This window comes from Contarinia nasturtii, unplaced genomic scaffold, assembly GCF_009176525.2.
Source record: "Contarinia nasturtii isolate CC-2019 unplaced genomic scaffold, AAFC_CNas_1.1 Cnas_scaffold_285, whole genome shotgun sequence".
Lineage (NCBI taxonomy): Eukaryota > Metazoa > Arthropoda > Insecta > Diptera > Cecidomyiidae > Contarinia > Contarinia nasturtii.
The window spans coordinates 1,504,912-1,529,074 of NW_022197640.1; the positions used below are offsets into that span (position 1 = coordinate 1,504,912).

General features: G+C 31.1%; 4 protein-coding genes across 7 annotated transcripts; 2 read left to right on the forward strand and 2 right to left on the reverse strand.

The window, feature by feature from the left end:
* Window positions 1-607: 607 nt before the first annotated feature.
* LOC116337442 (DCN1-like protein 3) lies at window positions 608-4,410 on the reverse strand. Of its 2 annotated transcripts, none has more exons than XM_031762016.1 (4): window positions 3,809-4,410; window positions 2,715-3,289; window positions 2,475-2,630; window positions 608-2,366 (listed from the first exon to the last, which is right to left on the reverse strand). In XM_031762016.1, exons 2-4 carry the CDS (start codon window positions 2,842-2,844, stop codon window positions 1,666-1,668), a joined length of 987 nt encoding a protein of 328 aa, XP_031617876.1. In that variant the 5' UTR covers window positions 2,845-3,289; window positions 3,809-4,410; the 3' UTR covers window positions 608-1,665. The 2 variants fall into 2 exon arrangements, with proteins under 2 accessions (XP_031617876.1, XP_031617877.1); XM_031762017.1 differs by lacking the exon at window positions 3,809-4,410 and adding an exon at window positions 3,653-3,728.
* Window positions 4,411-7,055: 2,645 nt separating this feature from the next.
* Window positions 7,056-8,986, forward strand: LOC116337682. The gene is made up of 3 exons (XM_031762445.1): window positions 7,056-7,620; window positions 7,958-8,072; window positions 8,685-8,986. Exons 1-3 carry the CDS (start codon window positions 7,366-7,368, stop codon window positions 8,759-8,761), a joined length of 447 nt encoding a protein of 148 aa, XP_031618305.1. The 5' UTR covers window positions 7,056-7,365; the 3' UTR covers window positions 8,762-8,986.
* Window positions 8,987-12,307: 3,321 nt separating this feature from the next.
* Window positions 12,308-17,364, forward strand: LOC116337620. 2 transcript variants are annotated; one of them, XM_031762298.1, is made up of 4 exons: window positions 12,308-12,433; window positions 13,643-14,627; window positions 15,688-15,802; window positions 16,948-17,364. In XM_031762298.1, exons 2-4 carry the CDS (start codon window positions 14,382-14,384, stop codon window positions 17,094-17,096), a joined length of 510 nt encoding a protein of 169 aa, XP_031618158.1. In that variant the 5' UTR covers window positions 12,308-12,433; window positions 13,643-14,381; the 3' UTR covers window positions 17,097-17,364. The 2 variants fall into 2 exon arrangements, with proteins under 2 accessions (XP_031618158.1, XP_031618159.1); XM_031762299.1 differs by lacking the exon at window positions 12,308-12,433 and adding an exon at window positions 13,359-13,471.
* A 718-nt stretch (window positions 17,365-18,082) lies between these two features.
* LOC116337618 lies at window positions 18,083-20,059 on the reverse strand. Of its 2 annotated transcripts, none has more exons than XM_031762297.1 (5): window positions 19,918-20,059; window positions 19,169-19,406; window positions 19,025-19,110; window positions 18,422-18,584; window positions 18,083-18,342 (listed from the first exon to the last, which is right to left on the reverse strand). In XM_031762297.1, the coding sequence occupies exons 2-5, from the start codon at window positions 19,371-19,373 to the stop codon at window positions 18,206-18,208; spliced, it is 591 nt and encodes a 196-aa protein (XP_031618157.1). In that variant the 5' UTR covers window positions 19,374-19,406; window positions 19,918-20,059; the 3' UTR covers window positions 18,083-18,205. The 2 variants fall into 2 exon arrangements, with proteins under 2 accessions (XP_031618157.1, XP_031618156.1); XM_031762296.1 differs by lacking the exon at window positions 19,918-20,059 and adding an exon at window positions 19,612-19,782.
* Window positions 20,060-24,163: the final 4,104 nt, after the last annotated feature.

The window sequence follows — 24,163 nt, forward strand, 5'->3', positions numbered from 1 at the left end:
TTTCTTTATTCATTTTTTATCACAACTGTTGGTTGATAAGGTCGAGTTGTATGGACCTTTCCCCAAATGGAAATCTACGTAAAACCGTGCATATTTATATAATAGTCCCACTAGAAGAATACACCCCACAGAAGATTGAACTGAATGTTATCGGGTTTTCTCACAGCAATGAAATCCCTACTACCGTGCTAGATGGTGTCGACACGAGTGGACGGATTTTTAACAGATAATATATTGAATTAACTGGTCAGTTGAGCTGACAGTACGTTAGCTAGCTAAATGGGCTAAAACAATAGACGTTATTGTTTTAATGATGAATCACTTTTCTTGTTTTAATAGAAGTGATTGTTCATTATAACAATAACTTCTATTGTTTTGGTCCATTTAGCTGGCTAACGTACTGTCAGCTCAACTGACCAGTTAGTTCAATATATTGTCTGATTTTTAAATTTATTTGAACGACGCCATGTTTATATACTTGTCCATTACAACGTACAAGTAACAGAAAAAACACACAGTCCATGTCCTCGCTAGTGGACATAAACGATTTGAACCATCAATGTGAACTAGATCAAGTATAGAACTTTACATAGGATCATATAAGATGAATATGGATTACACAGTCTGTTTCAAAATACCGTCACCAATGTCGACACCATTTGACATCAAAATTTTGACAATAAAAATATGTGTTATTGTTGTTGTCGTGTCATTGCTGTGGGTTTTCTATTGTTTAGTGTGGCACTTTTCACATCTTAAGATATCATTTTTAAAAATTTTCTTAAATCTTGGCTCAATACATGGACAATCGTAATTGTAATGTTGATCGATTTTATTTAAATCAGAAAATTAACTCATCCAAATATGACATTTATCGAAACCTCACTATGAAAACCGAATAATTTCTATTTTTAAATCTTTACAGTAATTTTTGCCAACCATTTTTACATTGTAATGTGATTTTGTTTTGACTTTATCGTTATTGATGCATAAATGCAAATATCAATATGTACATTGGTGAAATAATAATAATAAAAGGGCAAAATAAAAACTAATCGTTCAATGTCATTATTAAATACGGCAGCAAACAGTCAATTGCCACAAATATTCGTATTTAAAACAATGAGTTTAAATAAATATGCACATTTGCTAGGATACAGTTCTATTTTCTAAGCTAAAATGCAAACGATTCTCCGATAATGGATGTGGCTTACGTCATTTTCAACGCTTATCCCTTATGCAAAACAATTGGGCATTCAGTTTTAAATAAAATTTTGCTGCAAATATCAATGCTTGATTGAAACGTTCCCATTTTTGTTGTTGACCAAACACATACGATAAATTCACATCGAATACGAAATGTTAGTTAGAAAAAAAAAACCACAAAATAATAATAAATAAACTACTATCTAAGTATTTGATGATACTGAATTCTCTGTACCATGTAAATGGAAATTAAAAAAACAAAAAAATGACTAAAATTGGACAATACTTTTTTCATGAGGGATATCAATCGCTCATTGATTTTTCGCCATTCGCTATTAATTTTATGTATCTATTTCTATTTCTATCTGTCTGCCTCTCCGTTTTGAGTGTATTGTAAAATGGTCAATAACAAATTTGCTGTCGCTATACGCTGAGAATGCATATTATTCGTTTAAAATACTATAAATTTTGTGGCGATGACGGCATTATGTCAACCGATATTTGTGTTTCTTTTTTGGTGCCATCGATGTTTGTGTCTGGCATCACAGTCAAATTTTGATTGAGCCGATCATTTTCATACTCTACAAAATCATCAAACAAACTAGGCCAGGCTTCGGTGTCATCGTATGCAGTTATATCACATGTTTCAGCAAAATTTAAAAACATATTCCATGTATCTTTTGGTATGCCCCGTATATTTGTATGGAGTTCTAAATAATCTAACCATCTATCTAAAATGTCCGGTTTATGAACGGTGAAAACAAGACGCCATAATATAATTGCCATGTCTAAGAGAACGATACGATTGTCCGGCTCCAGACCAAAACGAAATGTAAATCGATACAATTGTTTGAACATTTCGGCATTGACTTTTAATTTTTCAATTGTTTGTTCCAAACGCATTCGTATACCATCAACTGTATCCGCATTCAGCGAATGCAATCCCTGAATAAATTCACTCTTTGTAAAACGGCACATTTGCGATGCATCTAAACGCCATGCCAGCACCAATATTGCAAAATCATCCGGTTTATAATTTAGATCTTCGCACAGCCGTTCAATTCCTTCCATAAGAATTGCATCTTCGTGTTCATCTTTGTATTTCTCAAACAATGCATTCACTGTATTATCTGACACTTGATAATTGGGATCCTTTGCAGCTATTTTTTATACCGCAAAAATGGAAGAGACAAAAAAAAAGACACTAATTATAACAATGAAAATGCAACGAGACACTATGACCAAAATAGAAAAAAAATTGTATTTACCTGTACCGGAGTGCACTTCATGCACGTTATTGGCTCCATTTGAGAGAATGGTGGATTTCCTCGTTGAACTGGTGGCTATTGCTCCACTATTTCCAATATGTAGTTCGTGATTTCTTATTTCTGGTACTGAACTCTCTGCTAGTATTTCGTCAGTTTCTAGAGAAGAGTCAATGAATAAATTTAGATTTTTTTTTATTTGACATGTATTTTTACATTGAATTCAGTTCGATTATGGCTTACTTTGACGTTCGATATAGAGAGCGGGATCGATTGGTGAGCGCGATTCGGTGCTCGTATCAAAATTGTCAATTTGTCGGTTGTTGAAGTGTTTCGACTTCTTGGAATGAAAACATGAAAACAGGTTTCCCATTGCGATTGGATTGATTTTGTTCTGGGAATGGTGTTTAGTTAAGTTTGTGCTATGAATTCCTATCGAGCGATTTCCATTAAATTGTTTGCGCTCTTTTGTACGATTGTTTTGATGTTGTTTCTCTAGTTGATCGCAAATTTTTACGAAAGAACAATTTAAAACATATTGTTATTGTTTTTTGTTGAATGGATTGGAACACACTGGTTTTGTTATTTTTCTTTAAATGATCTATGTGTTGGTTTGTAGGTTGTACGAATAAAATATCGCGAATAAAAAAAAATCTCGAAAAACATAAATTACGAACGTGCGTTTGAATTAAAATTTGCGTTTTTTTTGGCACTTTGTTAAAATGTAAATAACTATTTTCAACTAAGTCGTAAAGTGACGCATTTTGTTGCTTATTCATTCGTAAGCTTTTTAACTATGCTAAGGTTAGGCAAATTGTCTGAAATTGAAGAAAAAAGAAAAAAAATAAGACTACATGTATATCACATAAGCTATTGATTTAACACAATGAAAAATTGAAAAGAATTTAACATGAAGTGCGTAAGCAATACACGTACGAAACCAAAATAGGTACATTGAATCGAAATATGAAAGAAAAAAAACATCAGCAACAACAACAGAGACTGAACAATGTCGCTTTTTTTTTTCATCAGTTCAATATACATAATAGAGATTTCTTTAATTCTTCTTATTTTCGAAACTCATTGCATATAAACACATGCATGCAAATGGCTAAATTACAATGTTTGAGTTTTGATTTTAGAACATAGCGAAAAAAAATATATTCTTTATATTATAGTACTTGAGCCGATTAAGAAGCACTTGACACTTGGGGGGAACCAGTAACATTTAACTTGTTTGCTTCACTAATCAGCATCAATAAACATACACATGCCTGACAGCAAGTGTGTATTTGAAAGAGACAGACACACAGAGAAGAAAAACGTAATAACATTACCTTTCTTCAGCTGTACCACACACTACCATATGTGTATTGCACTTGAACGTTTCACATTGAGCTCAATTGTTATTGCTATTACTTGATGTTGCTGTAGTGCTTTTTATATATTCCTTCGCTGTCCGTTGTCGTCGTCTTCTTCTTCTTCTTTTTATTCTGTTTTGGTTATTTGTTTGTTTCTGTCTTGACTCTGTGTATTTGGCGTGCTCACAGTTCCATCGAAGACTATACACACACGGTTATTTCCGTAATTGTTTGTAACAAACACAATTTTTTTTACCTCACTTTTTTGCAATTCAATTTATTTTAGTGTTTTTGTTTTTCATTGAAATAACCGAAATTATACACCACACAAAATTACGATTAAATCTATCCGTTCACTTTTCAAGTGCTCGTACTCACTTTTGCCTTCGATCAACAACATTCGATTTCGTTGCCATTTAATGAAAATGTTTTGATATTTCTACTCTAATCGTCTCTCTAGTTTTTGCACCCGTTCAAGCGCATTTACATATACAAAGCCTGTCAATGCACATACAAACACACGCGCACACACCGAACAAGTACAGACAGTGACAATGAATTATTTCGATGAATTGAGATAAAACTGCAGTTGTGGTAACATAAAAACGTTCGAAATGTCACATACACACGCACACCATCTCACTTTATAGCATAATATAATTTGTGTGGAGAGTTGGAGACATTTCTGTCTGTTTAAAACAAATTTATAAAATTTGCCCATCTCATCTTAATTGGCCTCTCATTAAATCGGAAAAAACAATAAATTAGCCTACATTTTTAAACATTAATACCTAGAAAAATGGAATTCTTTCTTTTTTTTTAACTGAATTCTATAGAATGCTACCAACGTCAAATGCTATATACTTTGGATGACACCAACTTCATTCTTATTTCATGTAAATTCAAGCAATCAAAGTAAAGCTCGTTCGCTTTAATGTTTCAAGTATCTGTGTACTTTGTTTACGTTTTAGTTCATTTGACAACAACATTATTTGATTCAAGAATTCGAACCGAGAATATGAAATGTGGAAGATATGGTTACATGTACTAAATGTGAACGTTAAGGATTACACTAAAAATGTCTATTCGCTCATTCAAAATCTATGCCGATTTTTTTGCCGGAATATTTGCATTTATTTGAAATTTGAAATTTTAAATATTTGAAAATTATTCATTTAAATGAATGAATGATCGCTTTCATGGTACACTACATTGTGAAAAATAACGCGAATTTTTTTAAATAATTCACTTTTGTTTACTTTTGAGATTTTTTTTTTTAAATGAAATTCCGTAATATTGCAATTCCAATTAATTTTTTTTTTTTAATTTGTGTTTTGCCGCAGAGAAAATACTTTGCGGAATTGTTACAATAAATATTCCAAATTCTGCAGTGTAAGTATTTTACCGCAATCGATTTTCTGAAGAAACACATTGGGATTTCAATGTTACAGAATTGCCAAAAAAAAAAAAATCTAAAAAGTCAACAAAATCCAACAAGCCGTGAAGTCTTTGCCGTGAGTTTTTGTCAAATAATTTTCGTTTGGTTTTTGATGATTTCCAACTGAATCTTATTATTGAAAATATTAAAATTACGAAAATTATCCAGACATTGTCGTCAGGCGCTGAAATGAAGCGAAATGATTGTTATAGTGATTGTAGCAATGTAAGTTTAGTTATAACCATAACAATCACTTCTATTGTCTTCACTCAATTTCAGCGCCTGACGATATCTGACTGAGCTAATTCATATGGCTGCAAATATCTGAATATAATGTCTGAGATTATCTCAAGAAATACCAGATTGTGTTGAGAATGTCTAATAAGACATGAATTATTTCAAACAAAAATCTACTTTCATTTATTCAGCCAGACGTGCTGCACCCTGTTTCTTTGTCTAATGCAATTATTCCCATACACTTAAACAATAAAAACCTCATTTTGTGGTTTTCGGGGCAAATCGAATTGATTTTAATAGATTGTCATTTTTTATTCAAAGAGAAGCCTTGAAGTTGAAATTCGCAATGTAATTTTCATTATATGCTGGGTGATACATGTAATTAGTGCCGCACGTATCATTTTGAATATATGAAAATGCAACACCAAAACATTTCCTTCAAAATAACAAATTTTGCTAAAGGTCATCATAGCCACAAATGTTAAATAAAGAATATTGGAGGACTCAAACTGTATCCATGACTAATTTACTTTCTCTCTCGCTCACACGTTTGTCCAATGAATTTTTAATTTTTATGCTTTACGATCATTCGATTCAGTTGATCGTTTGTGTGGATAAATGTTTGCAATTTTCACGTAACGCGAAAGATTTAAAGTTATTATTATTTCAATACAGTGTTACAATATATCAATATGCTCTTTCATAAAGCCATGCATCACGATCTTCGTTTGGGTTTTTTACCAATTGCAAGGCATATTCGAAGTATGGCCATTTTAACCCATTATCATGTGCTGGGCTCTAATGTAGGGTCGAATATTTTTGAAGTCATATTTCGATTTTGATATCGCATTCAAACATGTTTTTGACAAATGTGAAGAGGCCCTAATGTTTTCAAAAAAATTGACACTTCTGGGATTTTTTTTCTATTCGTCAGAGCCATGAACTGTTCCTCTCAGGGGAAGGATTGGCGAAGAGGAAAATGAGAGGTGAATAGCCCTTAGGAGGTTTTTCTTCCAACCAAAAAATATTTTCCTCATTTTCATTTATCATTCTCATTTCTTCTCAGAGAAACAATGACCCTGATCACGGCACATGATATAAAATCAAAATGAATTGAGAACAAAAAAAAATTGCACAGTAAAGAGTTAATTGATAATCTTTATAAATGTGATATTTGATGGCTTAAAATGAATTAATAGGTTTGATGAATGTAAAATGAAATCTTAAAAACAAAAATGCTAATTATTAACATAGAGACCATAAAATGTATGTTACGTTTTTTGGCGTACGTTGTTTGAAGTTCGTTTCTGTATTCTCATTTTAATTTTCATGGAATCAATTAACAGTAAATATCAATTTGCGAAAATGTTATGTTTTATGATTTGTAATACAAATTGTGTTTACTGATAACTGAGAAACATGGAAATGGAAGAAATACAATTTTTTGTTTTCATTTTCAATGGTCTATCCCAAGATGAATGTCATCTTATCATCAACGAATTTTCGTGCATATGTCATTAGGATTGTATTCAATAAGTTCAGTCATAATATCAAACTCAGTGTGTTTACATTTATTCTAACAAGAAATTGTAAAACAAATCCATATGTAATTTTATGGATTTACGTCAGATCGTGTATATAATTTTTTTTTTAATCATCAATCTGTTGTTACATAAAACCGAGAATAAAATGACACGATTCGATGAGTTGAAACAGTGTCAAAAATAGTGTTTCTGAATAGTAAAAAACAGAAACGGATAGATTGAGAGAAATTCATAAAAACACACACGGATATTTTGCCTGCCATTCAGAGAAATTTTTAGACTGAGAAGCGGTTGTGTTATGAACAAATAAAAAAATGTTTGAAAACTTCGATCGATTAAAGTGCATGAAGGCAGGTGGCCTCGTAATGGGCATCATCGGAGCCTTTTTGTCAGTATCGAATATTTTTTGGGCAATCTACCGGTATGAAAATAATGATGTGATTAATGATAATACGATATCACATCTATTGTTTAGCAAAGTAGAAGAGGACTTTGTTCGCATGTTTTACATGATCCTATCATTATTTGATATGCTTGCTGCTTTACTATTAATCAACGGCATTTTGATGGTAAATATCGTGAATTCTAGATAAATATCTGGTGACTTGCATTTCAATTTATATGAATAGAGATCATTTACACTGACTTGTCGCATTCTCTATAAAATTAATTCTTTGATGCCACGCTCACAAGCATTTCATCTATGCTTATCTATGTGACTCACTTCTTCTTAATATTTTTTTTTTTTCATTTGCAAACATTTCTTCTGAAAATAGAAAACAAAGTCATATTATCAAATTGTAATCATATTTGTTTTTTTCCCTTAATATCTTCAAATTGATGATGCTGATGCCGTTTTATTTTTCTATTGCCGTTGGTCAACTTTCGAAAAAAAAAAAATGATAGAAAAATAAATACTTTTTGCTACCCTGGATTACTTGTACACTGGTTGCAATAATAATTGAAACACTAGAATACTCGGTACTACTCTTGTCGCATGTTTGCTATATTGGCTACATTGGTAAGTATATCTTGAACACATGATCGAACATTTCATTTCAATTAAATTAGAATACGTTCTAGTCATTTAAATCTATTTACGCCATGTTCAGCTTTAATAGATAAGATAATGAACGGATTTCAACCCAGAAAGGTCATTTAAAACATTATCACTTAAAAATGTAATATTTTGGAAGTGAAAAGTGGTTTGTAAGTTAGTGTGTAAAACAAACAAAAATATGCGGTATATTTCACTTACCGTCTACAGAGTCATCTGAGACCATCGAAATATCTTATTATGTGTGTACAAATCAATGTAATGGAAATTTATTAGTTATAGATTTCAAATGATTCCGTAAATTGTCGCGTAAAAATGCCGGAACACTGATGAAATCGACCCTATTTTTTCAATTAATCGATTTTAAAAATTACTGCTATCTTTCATCAAATCTTACCAATTCACGTAATAATCAAAGGGAAATTAGTAATTTGCGAATAGACAATGTCTTTCCTGGTTGCAAATTCAAAGAAACATATTAAAATTTTCATCAATTATGTATACACCGTCTGCATTTCTGATATAATTAACTAAGGAATACTCTTGATGTTATCTCTCTTTCTTTCTTTTTTTCAGGTATTTATATTTATATTGTGTATCTTTTAATTGAAAAATACAAGAAAATGAAAGCTGAAGATGAAGCCGTCAACTAAAACCGACTCATTTAAAATAAAGCAGCAGTTTTATGTCTTCGAGACTCGATGTATCGCCAAGAAATAAAGTGGGTCAAACGAAAAAAAAAACATCAAGGAGTTAAATTGTATCCATGACTAATTTAACAGAAAAAAAATCTCTTACAATTGATCATTAATTGTTCGTGTCTTGTATACATATGCTAATAAAACTGCATGATTTTTATTTTGCTTCTTAATGATTAATTTGATTGCTCAAAATGATCTAATAGGTAATTCCAGAATTGATACAAAGTGTGATTCTTCCTTTTGTTTGATGTCTTCGATGCTGTCATCATTAGCAAATTTCAATGGTTGGCACTTTTTTTTATATTCTATTCATAAAACGAAGACATGGCGCGCTCTTAAAAATCTCTGCATGAATGAGAAAGCAAAACAACCAGAAGCAAAACAACAATACACAGCGTATATAATTGAATACAGCAGCATATATTGAAAAACAAATTACAATTTAAAATTGAGGTTTTGGATCGTAATTGTTTACATTCTAAAGTTGCATTGGCAACAGCGGCAAAAAAAACTTAAGAGAAGAAATTATTTGTTGAAAGTGGTAAAATATATGCGAAAAAAGAATCAACGGAATATAAACTTTCACATAATTAGATGTGCAGTGAAGTTTGCAAATGGCCTATAAGTCATGAAGCGATTTTTTCTTTCTTTCTTTCATATTCGGTATTTCTTCTTTCTCTGTATCTCTGTGCTGCCAATACAAAGGGAGTCTCGGCTAGAATCTGTGTGCATTGAAAAAGACCTTGCCTACTTTGATGCGCGTTGTGTATGTGTTTCATTCGTGAAGTCACAGCATAGATTATGATATAGTATATTTGCGTGATAAGCATATATGTAAGTACAGAATTTCTCGTTTCACTGCGGAAGAAATAAATAAAGATAAGAGTTACAGCAAATTACACGATTGAATTGCTTTGACAACAATTATAATTATCATAATTATTAATTTGTATTAAAAAAAAACACTCACTGAACTCGTTTATAAGTCCCAATATGCTTGTGAAAAATCGTAATTGAGGCCCACGCAAAATGTAACTTCCTTTCAATTTTCGTATGGTACACATCAGTTCTTGCATAATAATTCCGCTTAAATTAAGCGGAACATCCACATCTCTTAATTTTCTATGCATGCGGCGGAAGAGATGAATGACCAATTTATTAGGTTTCAGACTAATTCAATACAAAAATTCCTTATTTGATCGCAAACAATCACTTCTTTCTTCTTTTTTCTTTTCAATTCCATACATTTGAAGTGTTCACATACAATTGGTTTTAATGCCCATTGTGGCATTTGTGGTGCGATTTTACAATAAATTAAAATAGATAGAAACACCTCAAATCAAATGAATCAAATGTGAATTGAACACATGCCCACATTTCGCAAATGAAATTGTTTTGTGAATGTCATATGAGATATATTGGCATTTATGAACATAAATTACGGTTATTGTTGGTCAGGAAGAAAATATTTTATGGATCATTTTTTTTTGTGAAAAGTTTTTGCATTTAAAATCAAAAGAAAAAAAATCATTGTCGAAAAATATCAATCAAAAGCACAATCATTTATGTTCGACAGTTTTGCATTGCAAAATTTGCAAGAGTTTCTCTTGAACAATTCGACACGTAATGTAAACAAGTGAACGAGTGAATGATTTTACAATTTTCGAATAGATTCTAAGGTCAATTTAAGGATTTTCGGATACGAATAAGCACTTGACACTTGGTTTACAAAATAATAATATCATACTTATGAATTATACAAAAAAAAAATGATCATTCTCACACAAGCAAATGAACAAAACTACCAGCTCCACAACTTTACTTAAACTAATCAAGAGGAACGTTTATTTATATGAATTATTTACGTATAATTAATACTAAAGTGCCGAAATAACAATAAAGCAGAAAATTTGCACGATGCAATTAAAAAAGATAAAAACAAACACGCAACTTTGTCCGAATGTTTTCGGTTGGTAAAATGGCAATTTACCACTGGCAAAACGTTCCAAGAAATCGACACTGAAACACGAATAAGCCAAATGATAAAAGATATAATTCCAAAACTAAACTAATAGATGTTTGAAAGGTTTAATATTCTGTACTCTGTACATTTAAGAAACCATTTAAATTCTGATGAAAGAGTCACGAAGTGTGACACTTGATGTCATTAGCGTTGAATCCATTTGAATCGGTTAACATCATAAAAGTATGATCATATTAATCAAGTGTCAACTCTTGAATAATGGACCAAATTTTTCGTACAATTTGGTGGTGATGGAACTTTTATAAACGATTCATTCAAATGGAAATTCGCTATAAATTGAATGGCTCTATTTTTCTCGAGCGATGAATGAAAAATACAAACAAAAAAACATAAGATGTATTGTCTAATTGATTGCTGTGGATTTTTGCGTTTATGTTCCGTTTGTTTTTATATTATATTTATTAAAGTTTAATATGAAGCGGAACGAGGAACTTGCCAGCGTAAAGACAATGAATCACGTGATACAGATGCGTTGCGCACATATTACAGGAATGAAATTAACATGAAACGCATTTTAGTATTGTGTTTATTAACTAAAGTAACTGTGCACAAATACAATATCTACATTTGCATATGCTCATCAATACATCATGCACGCTAGAGTGGCGCATAATATTGGCGAGAGTGTAAGGTGAGTACGCGCAATATTTTAAAACAATCACACCGCTCGAAGAATTTAGAAAGAGAAACAAGTATTATGGATGTAGAACACACAATCGTTAAAAATTATTTCTTTCTTACTACCGTGCGATACATATTTTCTCTTGCTATTTTGCATCGGCGAAATGTGGTTGTGAAAAAGGTTTCACATACGTGTAATATCATTGAGTATCTTCTTTGTGGTTTGCAACAGACAGCATATGCCAATACAAGTGGTATGCCGTGCTTGCAGCTATTGCAGAGCCGCAAAGATGTCTATAGCTGTCTCAAACTTGCAACCACGCTGTACAGTAACCACGCAAGATTTGTATATTCCGGACATATATTGTCCGAATATGTCCGCCCAATGCTGAAATCTCCAAGTACATACATACATACTTTCAACTAGCAACAATTTACATGACAATAACCGAATAAACAATAAAAAAAAATCAAAATTAAAATCTCTCTCAAAATCGCATTGCAATAGTAGAAAAAGAGACAAACATATTGACTACAATCACATTTTTTGAAAACCACACGTGATTATTTTGTTATATAAAAAAGTCAATTTGATTAAATTTTGGCATCGAGACGAGAAATCGAAAATAATGTTTAGTAAGCGGACGGCAATGGACGCGAAACTAGATGTTCGTTCCAGTAATTGAAAAAGAGAAAAAACCGAGCACACACACTCGATGTGTATATCACACACATAAAACAGAAGAACGTAAACAGTTTAAAGCATAGCAATCACAAATAGTCACAAACAAAACCAACGAAAAAAGACACACTCAACTGTAAAGAGAGTAAAAAAAAGAGGTGGTTTTACGAAATAAACAAACATCGATCGCAGCAAACATAAGCCGTTACGATAGTAATATTAAACCTCTCGGTGTGTGATGAACGTGCATTATATCTCTTGCTCAACAGGAAAAGAAGTAAATTCAAAGTGGACAGGCAATAAAATTTATAATTCCAAAGTCATAGAAAGATCCGCATGTTCATAGTTGCGCGATGTTGAATTTGCTGCAATTTAAACAGAACCAAAATCTCTACAAACAATTTAGCATTTATTGCGCTCAACATTTTATTTTTAATTGGTTTTAATTTGTGCAGCAAATTGTGTTTCTAGCCGATCTTCCGTTGCACGTTACTTTTCTTCGATTCGTTGCCTTTTTTCGTTCAATTTATTTATATTTTTTGAACACAATTTTTTTTGTTTGTGCGTTTTTTGTATTTTTCCACATTTCATTTTTTTTCTATTACGCAAATTACATACGTACGAAAACTACGAATTTTGTTTTCATTTTCTCTGTTTATTAGTGAACAGTCACATTTGCAAGAAACAACAGAAAGACAACGAATTAAACAACTGGCGAATTTCGGCGAAAATTTACATTTATTGTCAGGTGCGACGAAGTGATGCTTCATGCAGACGAGAAATTAATAATAATAATAAAAAGAATGTTACAAGTTCAAACAGTAAAATGTATAGAAAATTAAACATCAAGTCATGAAAAACTATTGAAAAAAAAAAACAACAATACAAAGTGTCATTAATTTCGTGCGTGAATTGAATACAACACCAACAGTAGATAATAATCTAAATAAAAAATATATAACACGAAAATTGTGTTTAAAAAAAAAAGTTACGTAGACAAAACAGTGTGTTACATACTGGCAATGAAAATATCCAAGTTTGTTTTTATCTTTTCTCTCTCACTCCATCATTCAGTATCGCTAGACCTGTTCGTTCATCCAAATACATAATTATAATTTGCATATACGATATACATAAGCATGTGTGCAATTTCTGATCTGATTACGATTTATAAGAGCTAAAAAGCTTTCAATTGATTTCAGTCAGTTGAATTTTCAGCAACGAGTGTATGCGCACATTTCTTTCGTCGCATAATTTATTCGTTCCCATTGTTTTCATTTCGAATTTATTACTTTCAATATATTTCTTACGTGAGGTGAAAATATTTTACATTGCAGTGAACACACAAACTACTTGCTCAAACTATTTTCTATAGAAAATTAATTTCCGTCTAAAACGCAGCACAGAAACATTGTGCATCGTTACAATTATTCGTTTAATATTTCCATTAAATTTGGTTAACTTACGAAACATTCAAATATTTCAGCATTTGGATTTGACGTTGCTGCTGATTTATTTTTATCGTGCATCGAATTATTTCGCATATGAATGTTATAATTTTCTCTCATTGTTTGAAAAATTACACGCATCAACGGCAGACAAAAACAGTGAATCTTTCATTTGACGAAAAGCGTTAAAGTGAAGCAGAAAATATAGTTGAAGACGGGGCCAAAGTTGATGAAAAGAAATCCAGACGCAGAAAGTGAAATTAATCAAACAAAAGCAGCGTAACAAAAATTTTTTTTTTTCGAAAGACTTACAACAGTAGATGAACATTAGCACCGAAAAAGAGCACAGTGAGACTCTTACACTCTCAATAAATTATTCGAATTCGGTGTGAGAAAAGCGAAAAAGAAAAGAAAAGTGAAGACAACAAGAAAAAGTTTAACAAATTCGCATATAATTTTGTGAACAGATGCCAGATCGCGCGTATACAGTTTTTTTTTGTGCGATAGACTATACCAATTGAAGGTAGAAGCGGTTTTTATTATAAGCGACATAAAGCCGCAAAAAATACGCATACGAATACAGAAAACTGAAACAGTGTCGGAAATAGTGTTTAAATCTCACAGTGTGTTTGTGTGTATGCGTGTACAAAAAGATAGAGGCAGATAGAGTGGAATACATCAAAAACTCAAAATATAAAACCAAATATACATATCCAGATTTGGAGAAAAAATATAGATAGAATTTGTAAACTAGCGAACACTTAAAGAACAACGAAAATGGTGAATCAATTAAAATGTTTGAAGGCGGGAGGCCTTGTGCTTGGCATTATTGGAACAGTTGTTGCATTGATCAATGCTTTTTGGGCGATCGCCTGGTATGAACATCTTCCAATAGTTGAAGCAAATTTCATATTACATTCATTTCTTGGCGAAGCACCTGATCACATTGTTCGATTGTTTTACGTCACCGTTTCACTATTCGATATGTTGGCTGCTGCACTATTAATTGCCGGCATTTTGATGGTAAATATTACAAATAATTGCTCAATAATAATATTGGTAAATAGTTATTGTAACAAATGGCACAATGAGCGCGTGTAGAGCGAACGATATTCTCGGCAAAAATGCTAGAAACAAATAATAACCAATTCGTCGGCCGATATCATATGAAATACAATGCATGTACATGAAATATGAATTTTTGAGCAGTAACACGAATTGTAAACTCACTCAGCGACAGCGACGATGACGACAACAGCATCGAATGCAAACATTAAAAAAAAAACAATTTATTTAATAAAATAAAGCACCGTACACGGTTCACATGGTTTTTGCGTTGCATTGAATCAAAGTAATACAAGGGTGAATTGCTTTAGATTGACGGTAGTTACCATGCTTGTTTGCTAGTGCGCTTCTTTCTTTTTTCGTATTCAACTGAAAAGCAACTACTTTTTTGCTTGTCGTTATCTATGTGTTGTTATTTCTGTGTTTCATTGGTTCTCGCATACATTTTTGTTGGCTGCTTGTCGATTATTACGTTATGATGCAGCTATTTTACTTTCTTTTTTAGTCTGTTGTGTTTTTTTTTGTTTCAATATATTTTACTTTTCTTTCATATATCGAATTCTGCACACACGCCCCTCGCAGCAAGTACATTGTCTGATATGCTCATTCATATTTCTGATTTATCATACATATAATCTATTTTGAAGCATTTGCAATTCACACAAATCATTTATACCTTGTCTTACGAGGTCTTAGATAGACACTCAGTTACATTTTCAATGAATGTGATTTGTGTGTGTGTGAGTGGTCTTTCTTGCTTCTTCTAGCTGTGTGCTTTTTCTTCGTTTTTCAAAATGAACGCTCATTTCCATGTGTGTTACACACATTTAGTTGTGACTATTATTATGAAAATAGAAAACGAGGTAAATAGTAATCATACAATTTGTTTTTTTTTTTCTTCTCTTCTTCTTGTTATTTTTTTCATTCCTTAATTTCTTCAATGGTGCTGCTGGTGCTGTCTATAATGTTATTGTTGTTATACTGCCGTTGGTCGACTTACGAAAACAACAAACCATAGAAAAAGAAATACTTTTTGTTGCCCTGGATTATTAGCTCAATGCTGGAAATAGTAATTACATCAATAGAACTATCGCCACATCTCATACCGTCCGTTGTAATTGTTGGCATCTTTGGTAAGTATATCTTGCGAATATGATCATCCAAAATATTTAGCTTTTTCTCTCTATCCAAATCATCGATTTATTGAGTCATTCAAACTAAAAACCCACAATGACCCCATAGACACGAATTTAATCTCAAACATATCAATAAAAAAAATGAAGTTATCACTCTATATGTGATGATAACCATAAACAAAATTCCATAATGTTTTATCGAAAATTCTAATCATAGATGTTTCTTTTCCAAACTGATTACGCAAAGAATAACATGATTTCTATTTATTCAACAGTTTGAACGTTATGAATCAACCGACCATGTCAATGAAAAAAAGAAATATTGCATTAAAATAACGGCAATCTATCTACCAAAAACAAAACTACACAACCATTTTTGTAAATGGATAAAGTTATTAGACCTTAAACGTATTTGGGGGAGGACAAAAATCCATTAACCAACGTAATGCGGCCTAAATTCGATTCGGTTTCCGTACATAGTATAAATTGAGTAACATAGTAAAGTTCAAAGATAAGCTCGACCCAAATCAGCACAGCGACAAAAAAATTTCCGTCTTCATTTATTGTTTTTGATCGCTTATTAATATTGCTATTATCACTTACTCTAAAAAAAAACCTTTGAAATCTTCTAATTGACATTGACATTTCCAAAAAAATGTCGACGCTGTTGTTATTCAAAAATATATGAAGATCATTGAATATCTGTTTGTAATTTTATTTTCTTTTTGAATGCAACGTGTCAAATCCGTGTTTATCTCATTTATCGCAAAAATACTCGATAAACCATCGCAGCATTCCATTAAAATGGAAGAACGCCTCAATGACTGGCATATACAAAATTTGAATCCAGATATTGTTCATACGAAACTGTTTACACAAACCATCTGCGATTTCATTTTCGTTTCTCATTTTATCGCTGAAATTGCGTTTAATTAATGTAAATGAAAAAAAAAAATATCCATAGTCAAATCAGCAATTCTGAAATGTCTGTATGAAAGTGTTGCGAAAAATAACCAAATTGCAACAATAACAAAAAAAAATGTGTCACCACCATAAAAATATATAAACCGGCTGTATTTCCATTGTAAACAATTGATGAATATTTTTGTTCTTATTTCTCTTATTCTCTCCTATTTTTTCAGGTGGAGTTCTGTACATTTGGTTTAGCATAGTGACGCTATACAAAGAAATGAAAGCCGAGGAGCAGGCAAATTCTGGCGTGCAAATGTCCTACGTCGAGGAGAATCCATCACAACTACCACCGTACAGTGTGCTGACAATCGATAAATAAATTCATCTGCTGTCATCGGCATCATCGTTTGCTATAATTAAACTCCTGAGCAGAAAACCAATTCGAAAATATATCAATTGTTCAACGTAATATTTCAATTTAAATAAAAAAAAATTTAATTAGACAATATTCGAACTGTGAGATAAATAGAATACGATTGAATGCAGAAATGAATGGAAAAAAACTTCCATGAGAAGAAAATTTGGAATCTTTGTTAATAAAATGCAGCGATGATAATTTAATTGACAAAATCGTACTTTTTATGCAATCTCAATGACGTTGAACTTTTGTGTAGTTTTTGTCAAAATAATTCAGATCTATAGATGATTAAGGTTTAAAAAAAAAGCAATAAAAATAATATCTCCTGTTAGCTGTTAATGTATATTTAAAAAAAAACACACATTTGTCGTAAACGATTTAACGTTTAATAGCAAAAAAAATGAGCTGACACACGATCGTGTCGATGTGCTTCAAATAACCAAATATTTAGTTAAGTTAAAAGATAAAAAAAAATGTGAATAAATAAATACTTCATTAAACGAAAACAATGGCTAACTTTCTGTCGCGTGATATTTTCTTTTTTGTAGAGATAAAAAAAGCATTCGGTTTCGGGTGATTTATTCTATTCAATACTGAACTGAAGCAAATTTCTCAATAGTTGAATCATAGCTGGTCGAATCAATATTTTGTCCATTTCGCTTTTGTATGATCCCATTTCATTACTGATACATTGTTTTTTTTTTTCACATCAAACGATGCAAGTTATCTACGGAAATTTCCATTCCCTTTCGATCATCATTGTGACAGTTGACACTGAAAACAAACAATGATTTATGACTTTTTTTCTATAATGTGACTAAATATAACGCACATTTCAAATGATTTTATTTTCAAAAAGACGTATAATTTTTGTTTATCTCATAATTAATGGATGCATATAGTGCATACTGATTCCAATCTTTCCAATTTCCAAACACTTTCGTATATTGATAGAAAAATAAATGGATCTTGTTTGTATTTATTTGGGATGGTGATTATAATAAGATTTTATATTTAAAAAAGAGAGTCAAACTGAAAAAAAACATTTAGGATCGTAAAATAGTAATATTTCAGCAACGTGAGTAAACTGGATAGGTTGCGACGCTATTTCGGTTATTGATCAAGCTAGAATATTCGCTGTTTGGTGAGCTTCGTCGAATGTCATCGTAGAGTGAATAAATCGCTAAATATGCGTACACATAAATTCCTGGTAGAAAATAAGAAAAAGTTTCATTAGTCATTTTATCGATTTATAGCAATATATGTATTTTTTTTCATCGGCTTACCGAATATGATAATGCCTGCGACAATGAAAGGTAAAGTGCTTGTAATATTGTCCATATGCTGCGAGGTGATTGTTAGGTACAAACTAGTCGCGGCTGCAATGGCATTGAATGCCAACGAAATAAAGGTATTGATAAGCCATGGAATAACGAGCAACCGATTGCGCTGTAAAAAAAAATAAACATTTTACTTATTTAATACGGATTTTTTTAATGCTTACGATGAATGTTTTGAAAACACATCATATGGCATTTTATGTTATGTCTATTGCATTCAATCCGAACAATTTTCGATTGTTTCTATTTTATGGTGAAAATTCACTGATATTGTTGTTTTTGTTGGTCATTTATTTTCAAAAACTTGTTTTATTCCATCGAAATAGAAACAAACGGCTTTAATTCAATCAACAATCGTGATGTTTTTCTTTTTCATTGTTTTCTTATTTAAACAGTTTATCTGATAAAGCTTATCAAACACACTTGAACAACTGAACATAAAAGTCTAAGCAAGAAGAACACATAAAACGACAGAATTACTGCTGTGTTCTTTGCTTCATTTCTTTTTCTCGTAAATTCGTATAATTGTATTATAATTATGAAAGTTACCTTGACTGTTCCAGCGATGAGTAATCCTGAAGCCAATAAATCGATGATATTAAATGCAATATATGTGCCCAAAACGATGACGAACGCTGCAAATGAAAAATTTTAAACATTTCCATTGATTGGATGATATGACAAAATACTTACAATGACGCAAAGAATTAATATCCTCATTGGGAAAATTTTTGGGTGTAACGAGACTGTCAATATTTTCAATCATTAAAATGCTGAAAATGCATGATGTTATTGATTCGGCCAAGCCCAGCCATCCTATCAACAGGCCCGTTGTGTACAGATCAAAACAGAAGAATTTTTGTACCATTTTTGTTCTTGTTATTGAATTTGTTTTCATTCACAGAAAATTCCGTCGATGGTTCATAAAATACTGCGCAGTTGAAATATATAAAAGGAAGATAAATGAATAGAAAAAACAAAACACACCAGAGTGCATTCGAATAATATCATGAGCAATTGTACGTGTATCTGTATTGGTTTAGAAACTCTTTATTCACTTAAATCATCTAATTAAAACGCCATTTTTATGCAATTGAGACAAAAATATACGAACGATCAAAATAAATTATGCGAACCTTTGGTTTGGAAAACTCAATTTCACATCAATATTGTTTGAATTTATTTATTTTTTTCTTTGAATTTTTGTGACCGATTACTTCACATTTCACCGCTCTTTATGAAATTATTCGGTGTAATAGTTTATTCGACGCTTTTAATCGAATGAATCAATTGCTCATGTGAACAAGTGCTTATACAACACTAACAGTATTATTATCTTTTTTTAATGCATATATAGGTATTGTTATAATTGAACGTGTATGAGTTTCAATTAAAAAAAAAAAAAAACAGATTAATAGATAAACGAAAAGAGACACACTTACTCGGTACTGTTTTGAAATTGTAATTGATTTGAAAAGAATTGGTTGCAATCGATAAAATGAAATTATTATTAATATCGATGATTTATTTAAAAATTGCAATACGCATCACCTTTTGTTAATATACAACGTAGTTATATTTGGAAAATAAAGCGACGATTCATTTGACACTTAAAAAAATGAGGTTATGTATGTCTTTTGTTTACTGTTTATCTAGGCTACCAACCTTTGAACTCTACACACTTTTTCTCTCCACACAACATTTTCAAATCCGTTTTTGTTTTGAAGCGCACAGTGATCAATTCAAAAATGAGAATATATCAACCAAAATCACAATTTGAATAAGTCAAGATGTGTTAGCATTGAGATTTGGTAGAATAACTCAAGTAATGAATCTCTTAAATGGAATTGAAATTAAGAGAAAAGAAAAACTATATTTTACCAACTGCAAAAATATAATGAAATTTTTACCTGTTTAAGCATAAGAGAGTAGCTGATGATTCATTCTCAATACAACACTCGTATTTCGCCAGCATAAATGTACTTTTAATTCATGCTCTTTGCAATCATTGCAATTCAGATCATTTTGAGAATATAATATGTGTCCGTAGGAATAAATATGGCAATACAAAAACTGAATCTGAAGAACGTTACATACATTTTTTTGTATGGAGTTGTACTATGTAAACAAAAAAATTATGTAACGTTCTTCAGATTCCGTTTTTGTATTGCCATATTTATTCCTACGGACACATATGTATTGTTTATTTTTTTCGTCTATCGCCATTTTTTCAATACGTTCACCGTCGTTTTTTGAATCGCCAAATGAAAGTGAATTTATTTGTTTATTATCAACCGATGTGCTTTGAGTATTGGCGAAATATTTTCAAAACAAATCGTATATGTTTATTTGAATTTAATATTCGAGATAAAATACGCAAGGTAATTTCCTTTCAAAGTTTGCAATTTTAGTTTCGATAACGGTGTATAAAAGGATCGTCATATGTAATGCGAAAATAGTCATTTTCAAGTCATTCAAGCAAACATTATAATTTTGCAAAACTTGAAGAAAAAACGAAAAAAAAGCGGGAAACAATGTCGTTCGGTCTCTTCCATGCATGCTATAAGTGCACAACATGTAAACATGAATACGAAAGATTTAACAGGAATTGCTTGTTACGGAATGTTTCATGTCCAAAATGTGGCACCATTAATACCCTAGTAAGTAAAACTACGACTTGATCAAAGAATTCAAAAACGATTCTAATTGTACTTGATTTTTTATTAATTTCAGCATCACTTTAAGGATGAAGAAGAACAGTAGAAAAAACTTGCATTGAAACCCATTTTTTTAAATAAAATGTTCATTAAGTGAATAAAATGGTATTTTGGAAAAATATCAACACAAATCCAAGCATTTTTTTTTTTTTTTTGAATATGTGAATGTAGAACTTTCTTAATTTTCAAAGCTTAGGAACTTTTCTCAAATACTACGGAAGTGAGTTAAAGGTAATCTTGAAGTACCTTTTATGATAGAGTTAATAAATGAAAAAAATCATCTAGTCATTAGAAAGAAAACTTTAATTGATGTTTTTAACAGACTAAGTCGCTTCGAACAAAAAAAAGTCATACTTGAAAGCTCTATTAAAAATAACTATTCTATCTTTGGATAAAATTGATAAAAATTATTTATATTTTTTTCCAAAATAACAAATTTTCGAATTACGTATTTATATGATGGTTGTATCATATTTATAAATAGTTTGTTATTAATTTAAGAAGGTTCAACATTTATTTATTGTTTAGCCATCATACAGTGTTTACTGTACTTCAAAGAAATTCTAGAAGTGGCTGATCAATATCAACTTTTATGAAAACAATTGAGCCAATTGCTTTGTCAGAAAAAAACAAGAAAATTGGATGAATCATTTTCAACTCGAGTCAGGCGGAAATATCGTGGTTAGAAAATGCATTCCAAGCACTTTGCAAATAATGAATCGTCGCAATCCAGTGCTGATGTCATTTCGGTGAATGAAAAATCATTTGAGAATTTATATAATTCACTTTTGTTTATAAATTGCTTCTGTGTGAATGATGCAATTTAATGCTATCAACAAAAATTCTTTGAATTGAAAGTCATCAAATCTGCCAAAAGTGACAATATAATGGTGAACACCACATCTTGGCGATTGCACAATTTCGGCAACGATTGCAATAATCATGACATCGAAGTTGATAAACCATATTTGTATACATTGAGTTCTCTAATAGCCAATGCATTGCTTTATTTATGTATTTCTGAAATATTGGCGAAACATGTTTAAAAGAAATTGCATCGTTTAAATAAAATTTCCAGACAATGGATGGTAATTTCCTTTAAAAATGAACACGTTTGCAATTTTAGGTCCGATAATGGTGTATAAAAGAACAGCCTCATGCAGTGCGAAAATAGTCATTTTCAGACAACATTCAATCTATTATATTTTTGTTCAGCTAAATTTAAAGAAAAGTAAAAAAAAGTGGTGAACAATGTCGGACGATCGCTGGCACACATACTATGAATGCATCAATTGTAATGATATATATGACACCATTAACACGCAAGCAAGTCAGAGCCGTCCATGTCCCAAATGTAAAACCATCAATTATCCGATACCCGGTGGTGATGTAAGTGAAACTATCATTTAAATAGATTTTGAGAACCAACTGTTCGCATGATTTCTAATTACTTGATTTTATTCATTTGTATCAATTTCAGCTTCCCTTCAAGGATGGTCAAACTGTGCCAAAGATGTAAGGTGTAACACTTACAATTCAACAGATGATAACAACTGGTTGCCGTTGTCTTTCAACAGTAGAAAAAACTTCTACGGAAAACATAATTTTGTCAAATAAAATAAAGTCTGAATAAATAGATCCAATTCGTCACTTGGCAAAATATCAAACAAAATCTAAGCATTTTTAATCAAATATCTGTTGTGTAGTCGATTGATCATTTTTTACAGGAAATTTAGGTAAATTTCTCAAATACCAAGGTGAATTAAAGGTAATCTTGATCAATCTTTTTCATGATAGAGTTGATAAATGTAGAAAAAACCATATTTAACAGGATACATTTTAAATTGCCTCGAATCATTTGTATGGGAAAACATAATGTAAGTATTCCTTTGAAAACGTTTGAATAAAAATGAAAATATTTACAAATAATTGAGATAAAAGTAAATATTCAAATCTTCAGTGGAAACGCATTTTTACATGAAATTGCTGATGATCCTATTCATATTCTCCTCCTAGACTCTTTAACGGAGTCCTTTCATGCCAAAATATCATATAAATCGATAAACACGCTGAGTCATTAGATAAATCTAGGCAGAAATATGGTTGCTCTTTTACTTCGGATTTTAATTTATTTTAGATTTAATTACCCTGCTCATTAGTCATTTTGAATATGTATTTTCTTGACTTTTTTTATTGGTCGCTGTCGTTTGTATGAACAACGAAAGTGACAAAAAAAAAATGTTTGTATATATTCTCATTATTTAATGTTCATTGTAATTTTATCGCATCGTTCAGATGTCTTTTGAACAGAATTTCAAGATCAATCGTATATAAAAGGATCGCCTTATACAGTGCAATTTAGTCAAATTCTGACATTAAGCAAGTACGATTTTTTGTTCAGCTCAACTAAAAAAAAGAGCTACAATGTCGGACGATCGTTGGCGTGCGCATTATAAATGCACCAATTGTTATCAATATGACGTTATAAACAGTGCACTGCACCAGAGTGCCCCATGTCCAAAATGTGGCATCGTAAATTATCCGTTTATGGTGTAAGTTAATTTATGCTTCGAATTTATCTTTAATTGGACATTTAAAAAAATACATTCATAATATTTGAAATAAAGGATCGATTTCTCAATATCAAATTGTACATTAGAATTGAAATCTTTTTTTTTTTTTTTCAATTGAATCAATTTTAGAGCCATTATAAGGAGGGAAAGAAGTTCCGAACGAGCGATGATAAAAAAATTCAAAAAACGATCAGCTGAATGATTGCCGTTTTCCTTCAATCGAAGAATAAATTTTTACGGAAAACAATTACGATTATGATTGAATGAATGAACCCAATGCATGACAAAAGATAAACATGTATACTCGTATAATAAATAATTTCATTTATAAAAATTCTTCATAGAAAGACTTTTTCTAATCAACATATTTAATAAAAAAGAAATGGCCTGTAAATTGC

Bases quoted from the DNA above. Each gene is read 5' to 3' on its own strand.
- LOC116337442 (XM_031762016.1), bottom strand. From the start codon at position 2,844: ATGGGAAACCTGTTTTCATGTTTTCATTCCAAGAAGTCGAAACACTTC. The intron at 2,631-2,714 runs GTAAGCCATAAT...ACTCTTCTCTAG, and splicing joins TCTCTATATCGAACGTCAAA to AAACTGACGAAATACTAGCA. The intron at 2,367-2,474 runs GTAAATACAATT...TATAAAAAATAG, and splicing joins TGAAGTGCACTCCGGTACAG to CTGCAAAGGATCCCAATTAT.
- LOC116337618 (XM_031762297.1), bottom strand. From the start codon at position 19,373: ATGAAAACAAATTCAATAACAAGAACAAAAATGGTACAAAAATTCTTC. The intron at 19,111-19,168 runs GTAAGTATTTTG...TTTCATTTGCAG, and splicing joins TATTAATTCTTTGCGTCATT to CGTTCGTCATCGTTTTGGGC. The intron at 18,343-18,421 runs GTAAGCCGATGA...ATTTTCTACCAG, and splicing joins CGCAGGCATTATCATATTCG to GAATTTATGTGTACGCATAT.
- LOC116337620 (XM_031762298.1), top strand. From the start codon at position 14,382: ATGGTGAATCAATTAAAATGTTTGAAGGCGGGAGGCCTTGTGCTTGGC. The intron at 14,628-15,687 runs GTAAATATTACA...AACAAACCATAG, and splicing joins TAATTGCCGGCATTTTGATG to AAAAAGAAATACTTTTTGTT. The intron at 15,803-16,947 runs GTAAGTATATCT...CTATTTTTTCAG, and splicing joins TGTAATTGTTGGCATCTTTG to GTGGAGTTCTGTACATTTGG.
- LOC116337682 (XM_031762445.1), top strand. From the start codon at position 7,366: ATGTTTGAAAACTTCGATCGATTAAAGTGCATGAAGGCAGGTGGCCTC. The intron at 7,621-7,957 runs GTAAATATCGTG...AAAAAATGATAG, and splicing joins TAATCAACGGCATTTTGATG to AAAAATAAATACTTTTTGCT. The intron at 8,073-8,684 runs GTAAGTATATCT...TCTTTTTTTCAG, and splicing joins TTGCTATATTGGCTACATTG to GTATTTATATTTATATTGTG.